This window comes from Pinus tabuliformis, chromosome 3_1, assembly GCF_031772625.1.
Source record: "Pinus tabuliformis cultivar Carrire ecotype Pingquan chromosome 3_1, CPIR1, whole genome shotgun sequence".
Taxonomy (NCBI): domain Eukaryota; kingdom Viridiplantae; phylum Streptophyta; class Pinopsida; order Pinales; family Pinaceae; genus Pinus; species Pinus tabuliformis.
Window position 1 is genome coordinate 442994852 of NC_142301.1, and position 22076 is coordinate 443016927.

The 22076-nt window shown below is 38.2% G+C and overlaps 1 protein-coding gene across 2 annotated transcripts in view; it reads right to left on the bottom strand.

Moving 5' to 3' along the window:
* Positions 1-2062: 2062 nt before the first annotated feature.
* LOC149187652 (guanosine nucleotide diphosphate dissociation inhibitor 1-like) overlaps positions 2063-22076 on the bottom strand; it is a 202629-nt gene continuing 182615 nt past the window's right edge. Inside the window, exons 9-13 of one of the 2 annotated variants that reach the window (XM_089411423.1) lie at positions 3606-3705; positions 3226-3350; positions 2758-2968; positions 2577-2651; positions 2063-2427 (exon numbers count right to left, since the gene is read on the bottom strand). In XM_089411423.1, the coding sequence (XP_089267549.1) occupies positions 2890-2968; positions 3226-3350; positions 3606-3705 (304 nt within the window). In that variant the 3' untranslated portion in view covers positions 2063-2427; positions 2577-2651; positions 2758-2889. Of the gene's footprint in view, positions 2428-2576; positions 2652-2757; positions 2969-3225; positions 3505-3605; positions 3706-22076 lie in introns of those variants that run through there. The other variant, XM_089411424.1, reaches the window with a different exon arrangement.

Genomic DNA, 22076 nt, shown 5'->3' on the forward strand with positions numbered 1-22076 from the left:
TTGTTTTTTCATGTTTAGTGCGCAAAGATTTAATTCTTAATGCTATTGTTAAACCAAAGAAAAATAAAAAAATTAAGCCCAAAAAGAAGTGTTGGTATAACAAGAAGTTGCAAATCTTTTTCCATGTTTTTTGCACAAAAAAAAAATGTTTCCACTGCCATTTTTAAAAAATGTTGAAAAATCACCCTGTAAATAAAGGGGTAAAAAAATTTCCAGCATCCACGCTTTTTGTTTTGGGGTTGTTTTTTCATGGCTTTTTGGGGTGGCTAGAGTTCTAGTTTTGAAGTTACAGTTCTTGTGTGATTGGTAACTTTGTTATGTTCAAGTCAGCCTCCCAGTGACGAAGTCAGCCCAACCCAAGAGACACTTATTCGACCCCTTCCACCATGTATATATAGGGACCACTTGATCTCCACTCCAAGGCAATTTACATCTCCTCATCAAGTATATTTCTGATCTAGCATAGCAATGGAGGATGAGGAAGAAGGTGGCGAGTTGAAGAAGAAGAAGTAGAGTTCAAGAGAAGTCTCCTTGCATGTGTTCTTCTACTGCCCTCACACGTGTGATATTGAAGATCTGAAATTTATGTGGTAAAGTCTGGTCACAAGTCCAAAATTCTGAGATGGAGGAGTGGCTGAAATTCGGCCCTTGTGCAGACCTAGAGCAAGTTTCTGGAGAGGCTCTTTGAAGTGATTTGGTGAAGTTTGGCTTGGCATCTTGAGGCATCATGTGGTTGTCATCTCACTGGTTAGTTTGAGTTTAATGTATATCTTTTTGCATTGATTCTCTACGGAAAAGGTGGGCTGGGGTTTTCCTCCTTAGTGAGTTTTCCTAGGGTAAAATCTTGTTGCCTCTTTGTTGCTCTATTCTCTATGGTTGAATTTCTGAATGTATAATCGCTTAATGATATATGGAGAGTAAAAAATAATCATCTGCATCATTGGAAGTAATTATCAAGTTTCAGAACTAAGTGCTTGTATAAATTTGTACCAGAAAAATCAACACTGAATTCATAGATATTAGGTCAAAATGATCATCAACCAAAATGAGATAACAGGAGAGACCGAAAAGATAAGTTATATTACTGTACCAAAAACACCTGCATGCTTCTAATGATCACTTCCATAAAAATGGGCAAAGTGAGGTCTAGAGATTGACATGTTCTCCCTTTATAAGAGGGCCCTATGTGAGGTATAGCTGCAAATTCGTATACAGAGTGTAAGATAGTTGTAAAGGGCACTAAGTCTGGGCACTTGAGCCTCAGCAAATCTTATCATGTGCAGAAAGACAACAGAGTACAGGAATACACGAGATGCTGACAGAAATACAAACCAACTATAAGAATTCCAAGACATCACTGCCCTCGCAACTTCAAGGTCAGAGGCATCTCCTCTACCTGGGTAAAAAGAGGTTCTATAAGAAGAAACACCATAAACAGAGACTGATTCAGTATGGACGTTACACTAGGTTGTGGGCAACAGCACATTCAACCTAGATTTAACTGCATAGTTCGGAATACCTTGTGTCATTAAATAAAACTATCAGCAACCTAAGCTTTATGAAGCCCCCACTTTAGAAGCTGGAACCCTCATAGCAACCTGGAATGTGAGAATAAGCAAACAACCTAGCACCCTTGTGCACCATTTTGACCAAGATTTTAAGATTTAGTAATGATACTAATATTCAATACGGAAAAATAAATGGCAGTTCAAGTCCATTTTAAAGTGAATGGAAACAGAAAACTACTGAAACATGAAATAGAAAGAAACAAGAAAGGGATTACCTAAAATACGGAAGTCAAGCAAAGAATAGACATTACCGGAATGATTCCATTAGCAATTAAGAGGTAATAAAATCTGCAATTTCATGAAGTGTGAACATGGTTTAAGCTATTAGATATTATTTAAAAAAAAAAAAGGTAATCACAGATCACAATGTGACATCCAAAATATGCACATGATAGGAACGTGTTATACAAATGACTACAATAATGCTCTACGAAGCACTGATCTCGTTGAACATGCATAGTTACTTATCTGTAGGTATATACAGTATGCACCCATACATAGAAATTCAAACTTTGCATACATTGAAAACTGCTTTTACAATATAAATTATTGCAAGAAAAACAGGTAGATTAAATATTCAAAAGAGACGGTTGACATATACTGGCAAAAAGGCTTGGGTTGATTGTAATACTTGCTAGGCATTCCGGTAACTAATTGAGAATGCATGTCAATAATTTGATACAGAAATAAGCTTCACAAATTCAAAGAAAGCTTCCAGTGAAATATGAGGTCACTTTTGACCATATCTAGAAGATGGATGCAGCCTTCGCATTACTGTTGAAGACAATCAAGCCTGGAACAATAGAAATTACTCGTCTGCAGCACTTGCAGCACTGAGATCAACACTTAGATCCAATACCTGGAAAAACAAAAGAGATAGAAGAAAAAAGCAAAGAATAGGCATTAAGGGTAGGCACAAAAATCAAGATTGTTAAGGGCAACAACTAAAATAAACCTGCAGAAAAATAAAAGAAAAAGTGATCAAGTGTAAATAGATAGTAACTCTACCTTTCCTCTGATTTGTGTGTACATAACAAGCACATCTTGAACCGTTGTCTCAAAATGTGTAGTTGCATCATAGCTCTGCAGGAAAAAAATCTCTACATTATGGTACCTTCCTAGACTTGATAATAGCAAGCTATCCATACATAAATGCAAAAATCAAAGAAAATATGGGAAGACCATTTACTTTTGATATGAAGCAATTGTCAAGAGATGGTTCATTAACAGGTTCATATATATCATAAGTGTCAAAAAACATCTCATCAACTGCTCCAAGCAAATTTAATCCTGGTTGTAATTCTTTCTCAGGTTGGTCAGTCTATGCTTTTGTTGAGACAAATGCAATGTATTTTCCTTTGGGAGAAACATTATGTGAATGGGAACAACAAAATACATACCTACAAAATGAAAGGTGACAAAAAGTCATGTAAATTACAAAGTAGAGGGTACTGTAAAAACCTGTAATTTGCAATCATAAATCTACATTGATCCATTTACATGTATCTAATGCATAAATTTCCATGGCAGAACCTTGTTATTGAAAAACTATGGTCTGTAACGAGGGAAATATCTGAATTCCTCCTGTTCATCCAGAAAAACACAAGGCAAAAAATATGATTTTTGAAAAGACAAAATATGAAATCAGAGGATATACATATCAGATTTGCGTCCAAGTTGCTTTTGAGGCAAAATAATCTGCAGTGATTGTGAATCATTTGTATTTGGAACGGGGTGGCTCATGATGAAAATTGCTCGAGAAACCTTACCTATCTTCTTAACCTGACTCAGAAAAACAGCATGTTAGGTAGCATGACATAGGAATATAGTATATACTACAACTATGCTATAATAAAAATAAAAGAAAAAATGATCAAGTGTAAATGGGGTGGCTCATGATACAAATTGCTCGAGAAACCTTACCTATATTCTTAACCTGACTCAAGAAAACATGTTATGCAGCATGACATAGGAATATTATACAACTATGCTATAATAAAATATCTTTTAAGTTTCAGATCATGCAAGTAAAATTACCTTATTAGGTAGATATGACGGATCACAAACAACTTTTTTACATCTGGAAGTTTCACCTTTTGATGTCACCCCATTCGCTTTACCTTCTTCATCAAATGTCACATGTGCATTTACAAAATAAATTTATAAACAAATTATAAAATCATAATAATTCATCTAGTGGGAATGAAAAATGTGGTTTGCGTATTTCTTAAAAATGTTGAAATGGTTAAATAAAATCATTCAAGCAATTACACAATGACCCAAATTGAAAGTTTGCAAAATACTTGTATTATTAACTATGGGAAAGAATATTTCAGTGGCACAGCTAGTTCTCTAAGTAATCAGTTTACATCCAACTCACCTATGACATCCAATGGGCAATCAGAAGGTCAAACAGCCAAAAGCATATGTATCTCTCCAAGATGAAGAAAACTTGAAATCTCATGTGCCAATCAGATGGAATTTCAGAGATCTGCTTACACATGTATTTAGATCACCACTTGAAAGTCTTCATTTCCCACTTTGCCTACCATCTCATTTGCATTGGCCGTAGCAGCGCATTTTTTCTCCCCATATTACGGTTAAATAAGATGCACAGACCTTAACTGGGTTACCAGAATAGCTTTTTTCTTTTAAAACCAAATGAGTAATGATTATATTAAAGTAAATCTGCAGCCAAACTGGACAGCAAGTTAATAAAATATGCAGGGGGTCTATCTAAATCCCACCTTGATCGGGGCAAAATATGTGTAATACGTTTGTTGTGCATGATCCAATTGTTGGTTTTATAAGTTCCACTGTGCATAATTAGTTTCTAGCTAAGTCACCGGATTCGTCCTAAACCCCCTGCGAATCCCGAATCCGGCGAATCCGACACGATTCGGTCCGGATTCGTGTCGAAATCACAAGACACGTCGTGTCCGAGGGCGTGTCGCGATTTTCAGGGGCGTGTCGCGATTTTAGGGCACGTGTCCAGTTTCCAGGACTCGCTAAGCTCAGTGCGGGAAAGAAAAGGGCATGTTTGCTCATTAATATTTTCATTTGGCAAGTGATTTGTGCTGTTGCAGCAAGGAGTAGAGCATTTTGGCAGCTTCATGATCAAGTCTAGGCCCTAGTATTGATATGCTATTCATGGTAATGTTAAATTCTTAAAGTAAAAGTGACATTCTCCTAAATTTTTAACATTACCATGAAATGACTCAGGATGTTTGAGAATGGTTCCGGCCTCATTGGATTTCATATGGAGAAAGTAGAATTTTAGATTTCATTCAAAATCCAGCAGACTTATTAGTTTTTCAGGATTTTAGGATTGGGGGATTGCAATGTTTCCATTGAATTTTGTCATGTATTAGGGTATGGAACTCGTAGTTAATCAAGAGCACCAAACCAAGAGCTTCTGAATATGTTGCTCCCGCTCCCCGCTTTTGCTCCCGCTCCCAAGTAACACTGTTCCTAATGATATGGGTCTGGACACCACTGTTGAGTTGGCATTGGCCAACATGGATCTCAATGATCCAATGCTAGAGCCTGTTAGATTTGATGACTTAGAGGAGTCAACCTCCATACCAACAGATGTAGAGGCAACTATGGATACAGGGGAGGAGGAGGATGCAGAGGAGAGCAGTGGGGACCATGATGATGGGGACAGTGATGCTGATTCTGATCTTGATTGATGCCTTGAGGCTTGTATACCTGTAGTTGTTTTATATTTTCTATTTCTATTTGCCATTGGCATTGCACCAACACTACCTATGTAACACACTTTGATTTGATGACTTAATGAGAAAACTACAATTGTCAGTGTGTTTATCTTACTATCTTGTAGTTGTAAGTTGTCTTTCAGTTATGAATTATGAATCATGATTTAAATTTTTAATAGATTTATCATTTATGTGACTAGTACCACTGACATTTATTTGAATTTTGTATGTACTATGCATGCTAATAGCTATAGATGAAGATCTATGTTTGAAATTAATAAATTTGTATCATTAATTAAAATTTGTGTAAGAAATATGATAATATCTAATTTTTAACATATATATATATATATAATAAAATAATATATAACGTGTCCTGTTCCGAGGGGTCAGCGTGTCCGAATCCGACACCACGAATCTCGAATCCTACGTGTCCCGAATCCCCGTGTCAGGTGACTTAGGTTTCTAGTTAGACACATCAGTGTGTTTTAGTTCATTAGCTGTGTGGAGTTAATGGGAAGTTATTACTACATCTAGTGTGTGTGCATTGAGTCTAGTTGGATCTGATATTTGCACAGGTGATAGCTTTGAGAGGGAGTTGTGTTGAAAAATGTGTAACTAGGTTCGGTCTTCATAAATATAAGATGTACTTTTGATTCTTGTATATTGTAAAATGAAAGAAAAATTATTATTGTTATTTTTGCAACATGGGTTTCATGCTCAAGGTCTTTTATTTTAGAGGTCAAGCACCCATTGAGTGCTTCTAGGGTTTGTCCTAGGTCAAGGAGTCAAAAGAGTCATTGTCATAAGTTGAAGACCCTATCAGGCACATTGTAACTTGTAAAGAAAATTATTTTTGTATTTAAAAATGTCAAAATACCCTTCAAGATCGAATCCACCTGGCAGCTAAGAAGTCTGCCTATTTTGAGGTGCCACGTCCACCTTAGAAGCCTATATAAAGGAGGGAACTTGACCTCCTTTGGATATACTCACTTGGTCTTCCTGATGAAGATCGGACTTGGTCTTGGAAGGCTATTGGTCTTGGTCTAGAGGTCTTGGAATTCGTCAATTGAAGAATCTATAAGAAGAGAAGAAATTAACGGGTTTTCTTCTCAAGAGGAGAGGTTTTGGCCCTGGGTAGCAACCTATATTCTACGTTCTTGTGTATTATTGTTCTTCTTGTTTTGGTAGTTGTTTGATAATAAGAACGGACATAATAATAAGAGAAGAAGCTAATAAGTAGAAAAAGTAAAAAGATATCTTAAGCAGTTATCAGAAAAGAGAAATTATTCTAACCACTGCCCTTTAGATTTCTTCAACATGGTATCAAAGCTAAGGTTGGCTAAGGGTATAATGAAGATCTCTACTACATTGAAGAAGTTCCTAAAGAAGTGTACAATGGTGGCAAGTTATCACAAGAAGGGCATCAAAGAAGTATGGGATCTCTTATTTTCTCTTAAGAAGTGACCAAGACATCTACAAAGGACGAGGGACTATTCTCAGCAATCACTGGCACATTTCAAGATGAGAATATTTGGGAAATCGATAGTGGAGCATCGAGACATATCATTGGTCAACACAAGAAACTAAAAACATTATCAAAAGAAAGGCATCTTACTTTGTAGATCTTGGTGACAATAAGAGCTATCCTGTGAGAGAAATTGGATCAACCTTGCTAGAGCTAGAGAATGGAGGATATATTCATCTCAACAATATCTTGTTTGTTCCAGGTTTGCATAAGAATTTACTTTCCATTTCATGTCTAGAAGATAAGGTGATAGAATTTCTTTCATAGATGGAAAGGTTGTAGTATGGGATAAAAACTCAAGCATAGAAGATGCAAGGATGATTGGGATCCGTGAAGGAAGACTTTACAGATTGTTAACTCCCCTCGCTCAAGCTTTGGTTCACATTGAAGTTAGCCCATGTGAACTTTGGCATAGAAGATTTGGTCATCTTCACTACAAAATCTTACCAACCCTAAATTCAATGGTGAATGGCATCCCCGAACTAAAAGAAGATCATGGAGTATGCAAGGGATGTGCATTGGGTAAAAACACCAAGAGACCATTTGGAAGCAGTGCTTCAAGGTCAAAAGAAATTTTGGATCTCATTCATTCCAATGTTTGTGGTCCTATGACTCCAAAGTCTCTTGGAGGTCATCTATACTATGTAACATTCATTGATGACATTTCAAGCAAAACTTGGGTTTATTTAATAAAATCCAAAGATGAAGTATTCATCAAATTTCAAGAATTCAAAGTTGAAGTAGGGAACCTTACAGAAAAGAGAATCAAGATTTTAAGGTCTGATAATGGAGGAGAATAAACATCAAAGGAAATTATAGCCTTCTATAAAGAGTCTGGGATTAAGAGGGAGTTGATAGAACCATATAATCCCGAACAAAATGGAGTTGCAAAATGAAAGAATTGATCCATTGAAGAAAGTGTAAAAGCCATATTACATGATCAAGATTTGCTGAAATTTCTATGGGGTGAAGCTACTAAGGCAACTGTATACATACAAAATTGAAGTCCCCACAGGTCACTGACTCACTAGGTAACATGACTCCCGAAGAAGCATTCACTGGGAAGAAACCAAGTGTGGACCATCTCCGAATTTTTGGTTGTCCTGTCTATATTCATATACCGAAGGACAAGAGAAAGAAATTGGATTCTTTAGGCATTAAGGGAACATTTGTTGGCTACAGTAATTCTTCTAAGGCCTATAGAATCTAACATAAAAGGACACCGAATGGAAGTTAGTCGAGATGTGATATATTTGATGAAAATATTTGTTAAACACACATGGACAGCAAGAGATATGAAAGATAAAACATGCAATTCAATTTTTTTATTAACATGAGATGTACATTTATAGTACAATACGTGACTCTTGGGTTTCAGATCCCAAGGTCTCTTGGACTGCTTTTGTCCATTCAACTTCCACACTAACCCATTTAGGATTAGGTGTCCAACATTCCCCCCCTTAATCCGAAGGGTTATGTATGAGTCCAAGAAGAGAGTTGTAATACAAAATGTGCAAAAAATGCATGGCAGCACTAGGCTGAATGTGCTCTATGAAATGTTGGTATAAAGGGCAGTGGTTTAAGGATGACCACCAACACTGGAACGCTTAGTGCAGTTCCTGGAACTCTTCCAAAACTGGCAAGAAACTGAAGTTTTCTGCTAGAGGAAGTGATCCTGTTCTTTTAAAGAGGGAAACCTTCAACCATAAAAGGGAGGTCTCACCCCGCATAAAAGGTAAAACTTCAACCTGAAAAGGGAAGTCTCAACCTGTGATGGTTTAAGGATGACCAACAACTCTGGAATGCTTAATGCAATTCCTGGAACTCTTCCAAAACTGGCAAGAAGCTGGAGTCTTCTGCTAGAGGAAGTGTTCTCAATTGTGTTCCTGGAATGCTTCCAAAACTGGCAAGAAGCTGAAGTCTTTTGCTAGAGGAAGTGTCCCAAATTGCCAACTGAAGGCATATTCAGGGGCATCTTTGTCTCCGGCTACAACTCTGAAACTGGTGTGGCAGGTTGTGGCTCAGGCTCGCTTGATGTGACTTTGAAGCTTGTAGATGACCATCATTTCCCCCCCTGTCAGGTACAAGGTGAGAAGATGGAGAAAACTCAACTGCAAGACTGTTCAATATTCTGGAACAAGTTCTGACATGTGTTTGGAATATCTTCTTGGCTGTTGATGCCCATTGCCAAGAAGCGATCCATCCAAGATGAATCTTTGTTCTTGCAGGACGTTTGTTTCTGAAGCATCTGTGTGAAGAATGGCTGGTTTTATGACAGTGCTTACATGGATGAAGATCAAAACAGTGATCTTTCAAATGGCCAACTCGGTCACAGTGTTGGCATTTCACTATCTGTTGTTGTTGTTGTTGTTGCGGAAGAGGGGCAGAGTCTGGAACAGCTGAAGTTGAACTGTCATGAGGAGCAGGTGAATTGTCATGAATGAATCCAGCACTCTGAAACTGAATGGGCTTGGCATAGTCTGGAATATGAAAAGACAAGTCCTTGTCATATCCAAGACCAGTTTTGTGCTTGTTGTGGACAAGCTGTTCCCAAGGTCTAATGATGGGCTTGGGAAGTGCAGACTGAGTTTCTGCATCTGCATGTACAACTGTTGCTTTATTGGGCACTGGATATGAATGAACTGTACCATTATTAACATGTTGCTGACGGGTGGTTGTCTCAATGTTCTGAATAGAAACAGGTTCAGAATGGTGTCTATTTTGATGTAGTTCTTCTTGCTGTAGCTGTGATTCAAGCTGCAAAAAATCGATCTTTTCCTATGCATTTTGTAGACATGTTTGAATTTCTGAGAGAGATCCTTTGCTGACTTGGAATGTTTCATGATTAGAGGAATATATCAGAGTTTTTAAGAACTCTAATATTTCAGTAATTCGAGGCATATTCTTCATTGTCAAAATGACAACCCTTTAAAAGACTGATTACAACTATGACCCAATGAGTAAAAGTAACACCCACTCACAGTACAAAGACACAGAAAAATCCTTTGTAAATGTGCAGCAAATGAATCAAGCCAAATTTACTTCTGTATCACAAACTCTTAGCAACATCATTAATATCCAATCACTAGGTCAGTCATAATGACCAGGCATTATTTGATTGGTACACATTCACTCAATCAATAGTATCTTCATATTCTTACTAGAAAACCCTACATAAATAAAACTGCCAAATACATCTTTGTCAAATCATGTCAGTGGCATATATATTCCTCTCATCAATCAGAAGGATCACAACATCAATCTGATTACCAAACCAAACATAACTTCTGCTCAACACCAGCACATAATTTTGATCTCATCCTGTAGAACAAACTGTCCAGACCCTAGCAGCAGCACAACAACTTGGATATATATATATATATATATATATATATATATATATATGCTTTCTGACAGACTCAATCAGCAACAACCGAACTCCACTTATTAAATCACTCTCTGCTTGGAAACCTTAAACTTATCAACCTCGCTTTCTGCTCAGCTATAAGCTCATCACCCTGAAAATCCCTAGTAGCCAACAATCAAGCATGCAAACTCAGGCTTAGCCACACAAGGTTACTCATCTGCACTACCTTCGTTTTTTTTATACATGAATCACTCACAGCTGCATGATTTTTCATTCACACATACGCTAGCAACAAATGTTATCTTATAACAAGCTTCTTACAAGGTCTGTGCCATACATATCTGGTTAGTAGCATTAGTACATCAAGTACCTGCCCATTCATATATCAACCTTTGCTCGCAAATGTCAGCATTCATTAATTCTTACCAAAGCATTCCATCATTAAGTTATATTGTATCATTAATCCAGCTAACTCAAAGGCGTAACAAACACTTAGCAATATATCCCTATAACACTTTGTTAGAACACATAATTAGTCCACATGCTCTGTTTATGGTCACTGCCAACACATTAGATCTCTGCTACATGAAATTGCTCCAGAATTATGTTTGCTCTCAGAACCATGACATGCCTTCACTCTTCTTGTGTCCTTGCAACTTTAAATATGGATACGGATATAGAAAGGGCGTCAACATTCTCCAAGATGCTGGTAAAATTGTTAACATTTATAAAACATTCATACAGACAAATGCACACATACTCGCGCCGCATCAAAGCTTCAACGCGTTCCAAAACCTGCTCTTCGTTCTTCAAATGAGTACTCTATATGTTGATGTTGGTGATGGTGTTCATTCTGTTGCAGCACTGCTGCCGATCGGTCGCTGTTCCTGCTCCATTTTGTGCCAGATTGTAAGAAACAAAGCACTATGGCGAAGGAAATGGTTACCCCGGGATCCCTGGATGCTGTGATCGCAAATCCTTCGCCCTCGGAGCTATCTGATATAGTTGTGCAGGTCGTGGATCTCAAGCCCGTAGGGAGCAGCAACACTAGATTCACATTTATTGCCAAAGATGGAAAGACGAGGCTCAAGGCAATGCTCCCAATGAGTATGGTTGGCGAAGTAAACTCTGGGAAGCTACAAAATCTAGGGCTTATTCGTATTATTGATTACACTTGCAACACCATTCAGAATCAGCCACAAAGGGTATTAATAGTCATAAAGTGTGAAGTTGTTTCACCTGCACTTGATGCTGAAATCGGTGAACTAAAAGTGAAACAAGAAGGAAATGAGGTGCGCATGAAACCTGAAGTAAAAGCCAAGACAGATGGAACCGTTTCAAAGTCTGCCGCTCAGATTGTGCATGAGCAACATGGGAATGCTGCACCTTCTGCACGATTAGGAATGTCACGCAGAGTTTATCCTTTAGTTTCTCTCAATCCCTATCAAGGGAACTGGACTATTAAGGTCCGAGACAACATCGACCAGAGTGAGGACGTACGACGCACAAGTGAGACAAATCGACTCAGGCAACGATGGTATTTGCCTTAGGCAAGGTAAAATCGGTCCAGGCAATACCCATTGACTCAGAATGTCGCCCAGACAACCAACGGTCTCCTTCAAGCAATGAATTGCTCAGTTTCAGGGCTGAAATTGTTCGCCTGCTTCTTGGTGAAATTCCAGAGAGCAGATTATGTCAGGACAGAGGCAGCGACAGAACGACAGAGTCAGAGAGCGTTTCCAGAATGCAGTCAGGCAATTATGTTTAGCTCAGTGAGCGCAGAGTGCAGACAATGATTAAAAATACCATATGGCAGAGAGGAGCAGCGAACAGTCACCTTCTGGCAGACGTTTATGAACAGCGAACGTTTATGGACAGACGGGTCAGCCAGAGACCAAAAATAGAGACCTGCGGATTTCAGAGGTCAGGAATGTCGGGATGGCAGAGCCAGCGCGCCAGGGCTTTTAACGCACACATTGTTGTATTCATTCAAACGCACCGAAAATTGTATTCATTCAAACGCACCGAAAATTGTACATATGCCAGCACAAATATATATAACAAATTCAACACCAGCACATAAATTAATCAACCAGTAATATCACCAAGAGTTTACGACCCACATAACATTAATGGTCAATGCATAGGTCAGGTGAGAGAAACACAACAAAAGGCCACAAGCAAACAATGACTCAAATATGAGCAGGGCCAGAATTCGTCTGCTCTGATACCATGTTAAACACACATGGACAGCAAGAGATATGAAAGATAAAACATGCAATTCAATTTTTTTATTAACATGAGATGTACATTTATAGTACAATACGTGACTCTTGGGTTTCAGATCCCAAGGTCTCTTGGACTGCTTTTGTCCATTCAACTTCCACACTAACCCATTTAGGATTAGGTGTCCAACAATATTACATTCAAGAAATCAAAGGATCTCCTATGGACTCTGATGATGAAAAACTTCCTATATTTGAAGAGGAAGGTACCAGGGCGGAAGAAGAATTAAATCATGAAGATGAGGGCCCTAGTGAACCCGTGCAACCTATGGTCACCTCTGAAACTAGAAATAGACCTAGCTAGTTGAAATCTACTCTATTAGATGTAGAGGGACATGGATCAGCTAAATGCACATTCAGAGAAAGCAAGAAGCCCAAAAGATATTTTGGGTATGTAGCATATATGACAAAACTAATAGAAACAAAGCCATCCACCTTTGAAGAAGTTGTCAATCACCAAGAATGGAAGGATGTCATGAATGAAGAGTATCCATCATTAATGAAAAATGGAGTTTGGGAGATCATACCTAGGCCTGAAGACAAATCTGTGGTGACTTCCAAATGGCTTTACAATATTAAACATGCGGCAGACGGAAGTATTGACAAGTATAAGGCAAGATTTGTGGCTAGGAGCTTCTCTCAACAAGAAGGCATCGATTATGAAAAGACATTTGCTCCAACATCAAGGTATACAACTATACGTTCACTGGTCTCTTTGGCGGCATCTATGGGATGGAATATTCATCAAATGGATGTCAAAATTGCATTCCTGAATGGCACGATTGATGAAGAAGTCTATATAGAGCAACCCTGGGGATTTGAAGTCAAAGATAAAGAAACTTATGTTTGCAGGTTGAAGAAGGCATTATATGGCCTTAAGTAAGCACCAAGGGCATGGTATGCAAGGATGGATGCATACTTACAAAGATTGGGCTTCACAAAGAGTTATGTTGATCTGAATCTCTATATCAAGGTTGTGAAGGATGAGCATATAATCATTCTTCTATATGTGGATGATCTTCTCTTGATAGGTGTGGAAGATTGAATCCAAGAATGTAAAAAGCAACTGGCAGTAGAATTCGACATGAAGGATCTAGGGCTGATGCACTACTATTTGGGATTGGAAGTTTGGCATGGACTGGATGGAATTTATTTAGGTCAAGGAAAGTATGTGATTGAAATGCCAAAGAGGTTTGACATGATGGACTGCAAACCTATGACAACCCCCATGATCACAAACTTGAAGAGGCTAAGGAGTTTCGAATTGAAGGGTATAGACAATTGATTGGCTCACTGATGTACTTGGTGAATACTTGACCAAACATATGTTTTGCAGTGAATGTTCTCAGTCAGTTCCAAGTTGAGCCAAAGCATGATCATTGGATAACAACCAAGCATATACTGAGATATCTGCAAGGAACAATCCACTACTACCTGAAGTATGATAGGAGGAATGATGTCCACTTGATTGGATATACAGATTCTGACTAGGGAGGTAGTGAGCAGGATGGAAGAAGCACTACAGGAGGATGTTTTAGTTTGGGATCCTCCATGATCTCATGGATGAGCAGAAAGCAAGAATCGGTTGCTTTGAGTAGTGTTGAGGCTGAATATATTGCAACCTGTGAAGTAAGCAAAGAAGTTGTCTAGTTGAGGAAGTTGTTGTTCGACTTGTTTGAAGGACCAATGGACCCTACAGTGATACATTGTGATAACACCAGTTGTATAAGATTGTCTGAAGACCTAGTGTTTCATGGAAAGACAAAGCATATAAACAACAAGTATCACTACATTCGAAAGCTAGTACCGGTGGTGTATCCCAGCTACAGTATATCTCCACTAATGAGCAAGTAGTTAATATATTGACAAAATCTCTTCCTATTAAGAAGCTTGTGTAATTAAGAGACAAGCTTGGTCTGGTTGATATATCCTCCCTAGTTGAGAGGGAGAGATAGGCACATCATTCTTGTCTTCACTGGGGAAGAAAGAATGGAGGATTGGGTAAGCATCTAGCATCCGATACTTTGAGGATGCGGTAGGGCATCCAAGGAAAGAGTAGTCATAGAGGACTGATATTTTTTTAGGATTGGCTATCCAAGATAAAAATAGTTCTGGAAGGACATACTTTGTGAACACCCGGGAGGGGTATGTGCCTTGAGAGACAATGATGATGTTGTCTATAAATCATTGGTCTTACCAGCATTGTGCACTAATCTTGTGGAGAGATAAAGTTGTCAGTCAAGGCCTTGCTATGTGACAATGTTGGTCGTTATGATGCTAAACAAATGGGTTACCAATCTGACTCTTCTTATGAGATCTCTTCAAATTGAGAATGTCCATGTACCATTTATGAATACCTCCCTAGTTAAGAGGGAGTGTTGAAAAATGTGTAACTAGGTTCGGTCTTCATAAATATGAAATGTACTTTTTATTCTTGTATATTGTAAAATGAAAGAAAAATTATTATTGTTATTTTTGGAGCATGGGTTTCATGCTCAAGGTCTTTTATTTTAGAGGTCAAGCACCCATTGAGTGCTTCTAGGGTTTGTCCTAGGTCAAGAATTCAAAAGAGTCATTGTCATAAGTTGAAGACCCCATCAGGCACATTGTAACTTGTAAAGAAAATTATTTTTGTATTTAAAAGTGTCAAAATACACTTCAAGACCAAGTCGGCCCGGCAGCTAAGAAGTCGGCCTATTTTGAGGAGCCACGTCCAACTTAGAAGCCTATATAAAGGAGTGAACTCGACCTCCTTTGGATATACTCACACTTCTCATCATCCAAGCAAAGGACAAGCACAAGAAGGCTAGTGAAGGAGGAGAAGGACAAAAAAGGATAGTTTCTAGGGTAATTCTCTCTCACATGTGCGAAGAAGGAAAGCTAGGGTTTGATGCTTTAAGGTCAAAATTCTCTAATTGCTGGAAGAGGATAAAATGTGTTGGAAGAAGGGTCTAATAGGTCATCTACTTACCCTAGACAAGGAAGCAAGGCAAGTTGCTCACACGTGTGGATGCAGTAGCAGTTGCAAGGGGGCAAAAATTTAGGATCCGCAATAGAGGCCGAAACTTTGTAGCAAGGGTCGAAGTTGTGCTAGTGGAAGAGATTTAACTGGGTTTGACTTGGACAAAGGAAGCACATCATCAGGAAAGGTCGGACTTGGTCTTGGAAGGGTATTGGTCTTGCTCTAGAGGTCTTGGAATTTGTCAATTGAAGAATCTATAAGTAGAGAAGAGATTAACAAGTTTTTTTCTCAAGAGGAGAGGTTTTGGGCCTGGCTAGCAGCCTATATTCTGCTTTCTTGTGTACTATTGTTCTTCTTGTTTTGGTAGTTGTTTGATGATAAGAACAAACATAATAATAAGAGAAGAATCTAATAAGTAGAAAAAGTAAAAAGATATCACAAGCAGTTATCAGAAAAGAGAAATCATCCTAACTACTGCCCTATAGATTCATGTTGTAGGAACTCTTGCATGTTGCCTAAAAAAATTTGCGATCCCTGCTCTGTTAGGAGCGATGACTCCCATTCGCTCTGAGAGCGAATATTAAAGTCGGGGAGTGATTGCTCCCATGGAGAAAGAGAAGCGTGTGCATTTTTTTGGAGTGAAGGGCCAAAAGAATAAAAGGCCGCCTCCCCTCCCATAATGTATCATTTTCATGAGATTGGAAGAGATTGAGAGGAATGGAGGAACTTGAGTTGAGAAACTTGAAAGAAAGGAAGATTTATAGGGTTTGAGCTTGAGGAGCTTGCAAGGGAGATTGTGTGAAAATTCCTTGAAATGCAGCAACTGAAAATATTTCTTCTAATTGATAAATTAATTATTTTGTTTATTTTGTTTACAACAAAATAACGAAATATTCACACTGCAATTTCTTCACCATAAAAATTAACTGCAGAAACAAAAATAGGAACTGAGAAATGCTAGAACACACACAAAAATATTGACACCATTATTTTTGGACAAATGTCCCTAGAAAAACCCAATGTGGGAAAATTGGTGCAGCAGCTGAGGGTTTATTTTATTATGCAGTAGTGAATTTTGATTACAATCTTTGGAAGCCAGTTGGTTATCAAATCAACAAGAATCTGAAAAAAATAAATAAATAAATATATATATATATTTGAAGAGAAAATTCTCTCCCTCCACAAATGAACCTTGAACTTTGTCTCCCTCTAAAAATTGGTCGTCCAACCCCTGTGCAGGTTGTTTCTTCTTTTGGCGATCCACGTGACTCTGCTAGGAAAACTTGGGCAATCCTTGCCACTGTACTGGGAAAACCCGTGCGGCCCTAACTGTGACCCGTCAAAAAAATCCATGCGACCCTAACTATGACCCGTCAAAAAAACCTGTGCGACCCTAACTGCGACCTGTCAAAAAAAATTGTGCGACCCTTGCGGTTGTTCTGGGCTAGCTTCACCGTGGAATATTTTTGTCACTTGTTGCTGCCTCTCTGGAACTGGAAAGCTTCCTCTGGATCACTATCTTTGCCCCTCTTGACAGTTGTTACTCAATCTCTCCGGCTAATCACCTGCACTAGAGTATCGAACTGTCTAGATCACTAAGTATTTGTAATGTGTGTTCTCCATGTACCCATCGACCTCTTCATATAATCTCTAGTTGGGACTCCAACGGCCAAGATTAAATTTTAACCAATGGTTGAGATTATCTCTAAGTCAATCTGTGTGAGTTTTTAGATAATTCACACATTTCTCAATTAATTCTTATTAATTAACCACTTTTCCTAGGTTAGACTTAAGAAATTTTTAATTATGGTCAATTAATTTAATTGAGCCATCTCTAGGTGGAATTTTCGGAAATGATTTTTGGGTTTTGGAGAACTCCTGTGTTTTAGCCTCTCCACAAAGTTTCGAGACCAGAACACCATCCGATGCTACAAAAACTAACGCTCCCTCTTAGTGAGGAAGGTGTTCTCTCCAAGTAGTGTTGTACAATTGTCACAACACCCTGTAACATCCTCCAACCACGTTGTTGATGTCTAACAATTGTAGCTACCTGCCACTGTCCACCAACCAAGGTTACTTGGGAGCATGAGTGAAAATGGGGAGTGGGAGCGAGAGCGGGAGCAACATTTTCAAAAGCTCCCAGTTTGGGAGCAAATTTTTATATAATATATATTTTTTATATTTTGATGCATATATGTCAACAAAAGCATGTACAATGATGAATTAAATATAAAAAACATAAAAACATAGATTGAAACATATAACATCAATCATCTAGAAGTTATAATCTTCATCAACCACATCCACAAGTTAGTAACATACAACATATTGACTCTCATGATTAATCAATCTTAAAGTTTCAAGCTTTCAGATTTCAAAATTCAATATTTAACATTTATCATCATTGACCACCAAAGTTGTACTTGTAAGCTAAGTGTAACCATTACAACAAAGAATATCTAACATGAAATTAAACAACTTTCAACATTCACGAAGCATCATATTCATAATTCATTATCAATGAGTTATAATTGCCAACTTCAAACTTCAAACTTAAATTGCCATATATTGTTTACAAAAAATATAATAATAAATATGAAAGAGTCAAAAGTTATAAAAACTACTAGAAACAAGAAAAGACAAGTAAATCTATTATCTACACATTCCTCTTGCCGCCACGAGAAATGTCTAATTTCTGAGCAGGTCGTAGTACTGGTGGTCTTCTAGGAGTCTCCTCCCACATAGTCGCACGACCAAGACCAAAAGGCAAATGCCCTCCACGTGAGGATGTAGATGGAGGCAGCGATAGCAAAGGACCAATAGTTGGAACACGAGCACTGGCATTGCTATTAGATGGTGGGGGTGGCATGGTGGTTGTTGTTTCATCATCATCTTTCAAAAATTTTGCTTCCAATTCTTCAAGATGTATAGTGCCATCCTCCAAATTATCGTCCTCTGGGTAGTTGTCCCAATTTTATATATTGGATCTGTTAACCACTGGAGTGGCACCTGATGATTATATGAAGACTCCATGCCCAAGGATGATCTAAAGGACACTTGTACCATCAGATATCATCAGTCAAAAAAGTTTTTTAACTCTACTTCTATTTTTTCATCATCTTTCTTATACTCAGTTCCACACCCTACGAGGAATTGTAATAAGTGATACTAGTAATGATGAGTTTTGAGTATGTAACAGGCCTAAGATGTTGACACTCGATCAGCAGATGAGTACACCTTGGAGTGTTTTTTTTATCTGATTAATTATCCCTTCCTTTTCAGAGGCGGATAATTTTCTGGGTTTTTCATTCACTTTTTACTCCAAAGCCAAAGTAACGGTTTGAAAGTTGAGCCCCTAACACATCTTAGTGTCTAGAGGCAGTATACATTACCATACTAAATCACACAAAAAATTCGTGGAATTTGGTTATGTCTAGGTCGTCATTTTTTAATTTTTCAGATTTTCCGCACTCTGGAAATTGCAATAAAAAATGTCTTAATAATGTAATAAGTGATGTCTAGAGAAGTTGTATGGGGTATGAATAATGAAATTTGCACCTCTCACCCTCAACTTTCTACTATGACACACTTTGAGGGGTTAAAAATGTGTTTTGAACCCTCCAAACCCACTTTTCCCAAGTTTAAAAGGGAATCTAGCAATTAATTAAGCCAGAAATTAAATAAATGGAGAAAAATAAATATCCACACATGCTAAATGTTGTGGAAATGAGGTGGAAAATTATGGCAGAGTTAAAGTGAAGTCCCAAGATGATGTGGACTTCTAAAATCAAGGAAAGAATGTGTGCTCAAATAAAATCGAATTTTGGCATTAAATGAAAAAGTTGCTTACTTGGAAATTCGAATTTGTGAAGTTAATGCACATTTGTGAGGGTTTGTGAAAATATTTGATGGAGATTTTTGTGGGAAATTGTCCCCACATGGGTTACCACCCATATACACTTGTCATTCCATCATAAAATTCGAATTTGGCACATAAGAGAAGAAGAAAATGGTGTCCACTTGCCAGAATTGATTTTTACACTTGGCATTGGAGCTCCATTCAACAAATTCGAATTTTTCTTTGGGATTGTCACCTCATGCCACTTGTTTAATCACTTCTACAATGGGATTGGCTCTCATAGTTCTATATAATAGAGCCTTGAGCTCTCATTTGTATAATTGTTACTAGCTATTATGCTTGCGGAAGCGTTGGTGCCTTGTACACTTTCAAAAATATCAATAAAGACTTTGGGGTTTCATTCATGAGGTGTTCCTCCTTTGGGAGTGTGATGAATTGTTGATCATTGGTATAATTCCTTTTACTCATGCTTTGATCTAATTTGTTTCCATATGCTCTTGTAGATTTGTTAATGTAGAGTTATCTTGCATTGACATTTGATTTAGAAGTATGCTCTAAGTATAGAATGTTCTAGTTGGTTTTAAATAAATCTCTAGAGTTTCTTATCATTGTTTATTGCTAAATCTATATGGAACTAATTCTTGATTGAAGTTTTGTAGAAGGAACATCTTGTTGGGATCACAGAATCAAGCATGAGGGGAAGTCTTTGGAGAGACCAACCCACTCTTGATACATTCTTAAAGGAGCTCTCATTTGTTCTTTGAGCCTTCATAGTCTTATCTTACAAAGTGGTTTTGCAGGGGTTTTGGCACATAGCTTGTACACAAGCCAAGCACTTCTAAATTTAAATATCTTTTAAAAAACATTGTACTTCATCTCTTTCATTTGCTATCTAAGAGCTTGAAGATGGCTAAGTTGTTGAAGTTTCTAAGTTCACTTACTTAGAAACCCTCCATGCACTTTATCTGATTTATTCCTACCTACTTGTTATTTTCCTTAACAAGTTATTTACAATGTAAATACTGAAAATAAACACTAGTGCATGCTCAACATATTACAGATCAGCGACTAAAAGAAACAAAAACAAGCACACCATATGACACCATTATTTTTTGACTAATGTCCCCGGAAAAACCCAATGTGGGAAAATCGGTGCAGCTATTTGGGTGTTGAAACTGGCCCACCCAACAGAGAATTTCCTTGGCAGTAATACCTCTCAGTTTCTGATAAATCTATTGGCTGAAACCCTGGATAATCCTTCCGGCAACTACTCAGCGCCAATCTTCCCCAGAAACCCCAGCGTCTGCCCAATCTTGATTGCATCAACCTCTCCTAGCCCATCGTTGGCCCTGCGTCAGCCCCAGGAGGCCCTACGTCAATTCTCTGACCCTCTGCGTCAGCTACGCTGTCCTCTCTGGCGCTCTGCGCAGTACTTAGCTGCCTCTACGTGGACCTACGTGAGCACTGGCTACTCCTGCCTCTACGTGGACCTGCGTGAGCACTGGCTACTCCTGCGTCACTCTCTCTGGCTGCTCTGCTGCTCTCTTGGCACTATCTCTGCCTCTCTATCTCTCTGTACTCAATGCCCCTCAGCTGCTCTCTGATCACTGATTCTATCTCTCTCAGCGAACCCCGCTCTAGAGAATAGAATGACTGATCACTCTGGTGTATTCTCCAAGTGACCCTCAAGCCTCCTCTTATACTTTTTCCTGTTGACATATCAACGGCCGATATTAAGTCCCTAATCAATGGTTAAGATTAGATCTAGCTTGATCCATGTCTTTTTGGACCATTCTAACACAGATTCATATTAATACACATTAATATTTTATTTTCCCTAAATTTTAGACTTAGGGACTCCATTAAAAATATTAACTATTTTAATATCTCCTGATCTGTTTAGAATCTGCCCAAACTCTTTCTAGGTATTGAAGATCTCATGTGCCCCAACCTCTCCACCAAATTTCGTGGCTAGAGCACATCCGATGCTACCCCAAATCAACATAAGCAAAGACGAGAGTTTACTCTCACTCTTTAGCTTAGCCTTTTGTAAATTATAATTATACATATACATTTTATCTTGTTGATTTTTTCACTAATACTCAATTTATTTTGCAGTCATTGTTTGGATTGTTTGCTAACTCTTGTGTGGCAGATTTTGTTGGACACCTAATCCTCTATGGGTTAGTGTAAAATGTGAACAGCCATGAGAGTCTAAGAGACCTTGGGATGTGGAATCCAACAGTCACACGAATGTACTATAAATGTATATCATTGTCAATAATAAATGTAATCTCATGTTTATCTTTCCTATTTTGTCTCTGCCATGTGTGTGTTTAACATGGTATCAGAGCTGGTGTGTTCCTACCCTGCTAGGTCTGGATTGAGCCACTGTCTTTTGTGGCCTTTGTCAATCCTGCTACTTTCCCTGTCTAATAACTATCCCATCTGCTTAGTCGATTCTCTATTTCTATAATTTGTAATTGTTGCATTAAATGATCTCACATGTGTTGGTTAATTCATCCCTCTACCTAGCAAATAAACCGTTCTGACAAGTTTGTCGATTCTTTGTCTAGCTCTCTACGCCTCTGCTTTGTTTCTGCAATAGTAACTTCGGTAACTTTGTTTCGGTTACTCTCAGAGACTTTGTTCCTTATCAGTCTGCATTCTAGCACTAGCCAACGCATCAGAAACGCCAAAGCTGACATTTTTGTTATCTTTGCCAGACCTGCACTTTGTGCATTCTCCCATGCAAATAACACTCAACTTCTTTATGGAACCGTTACAA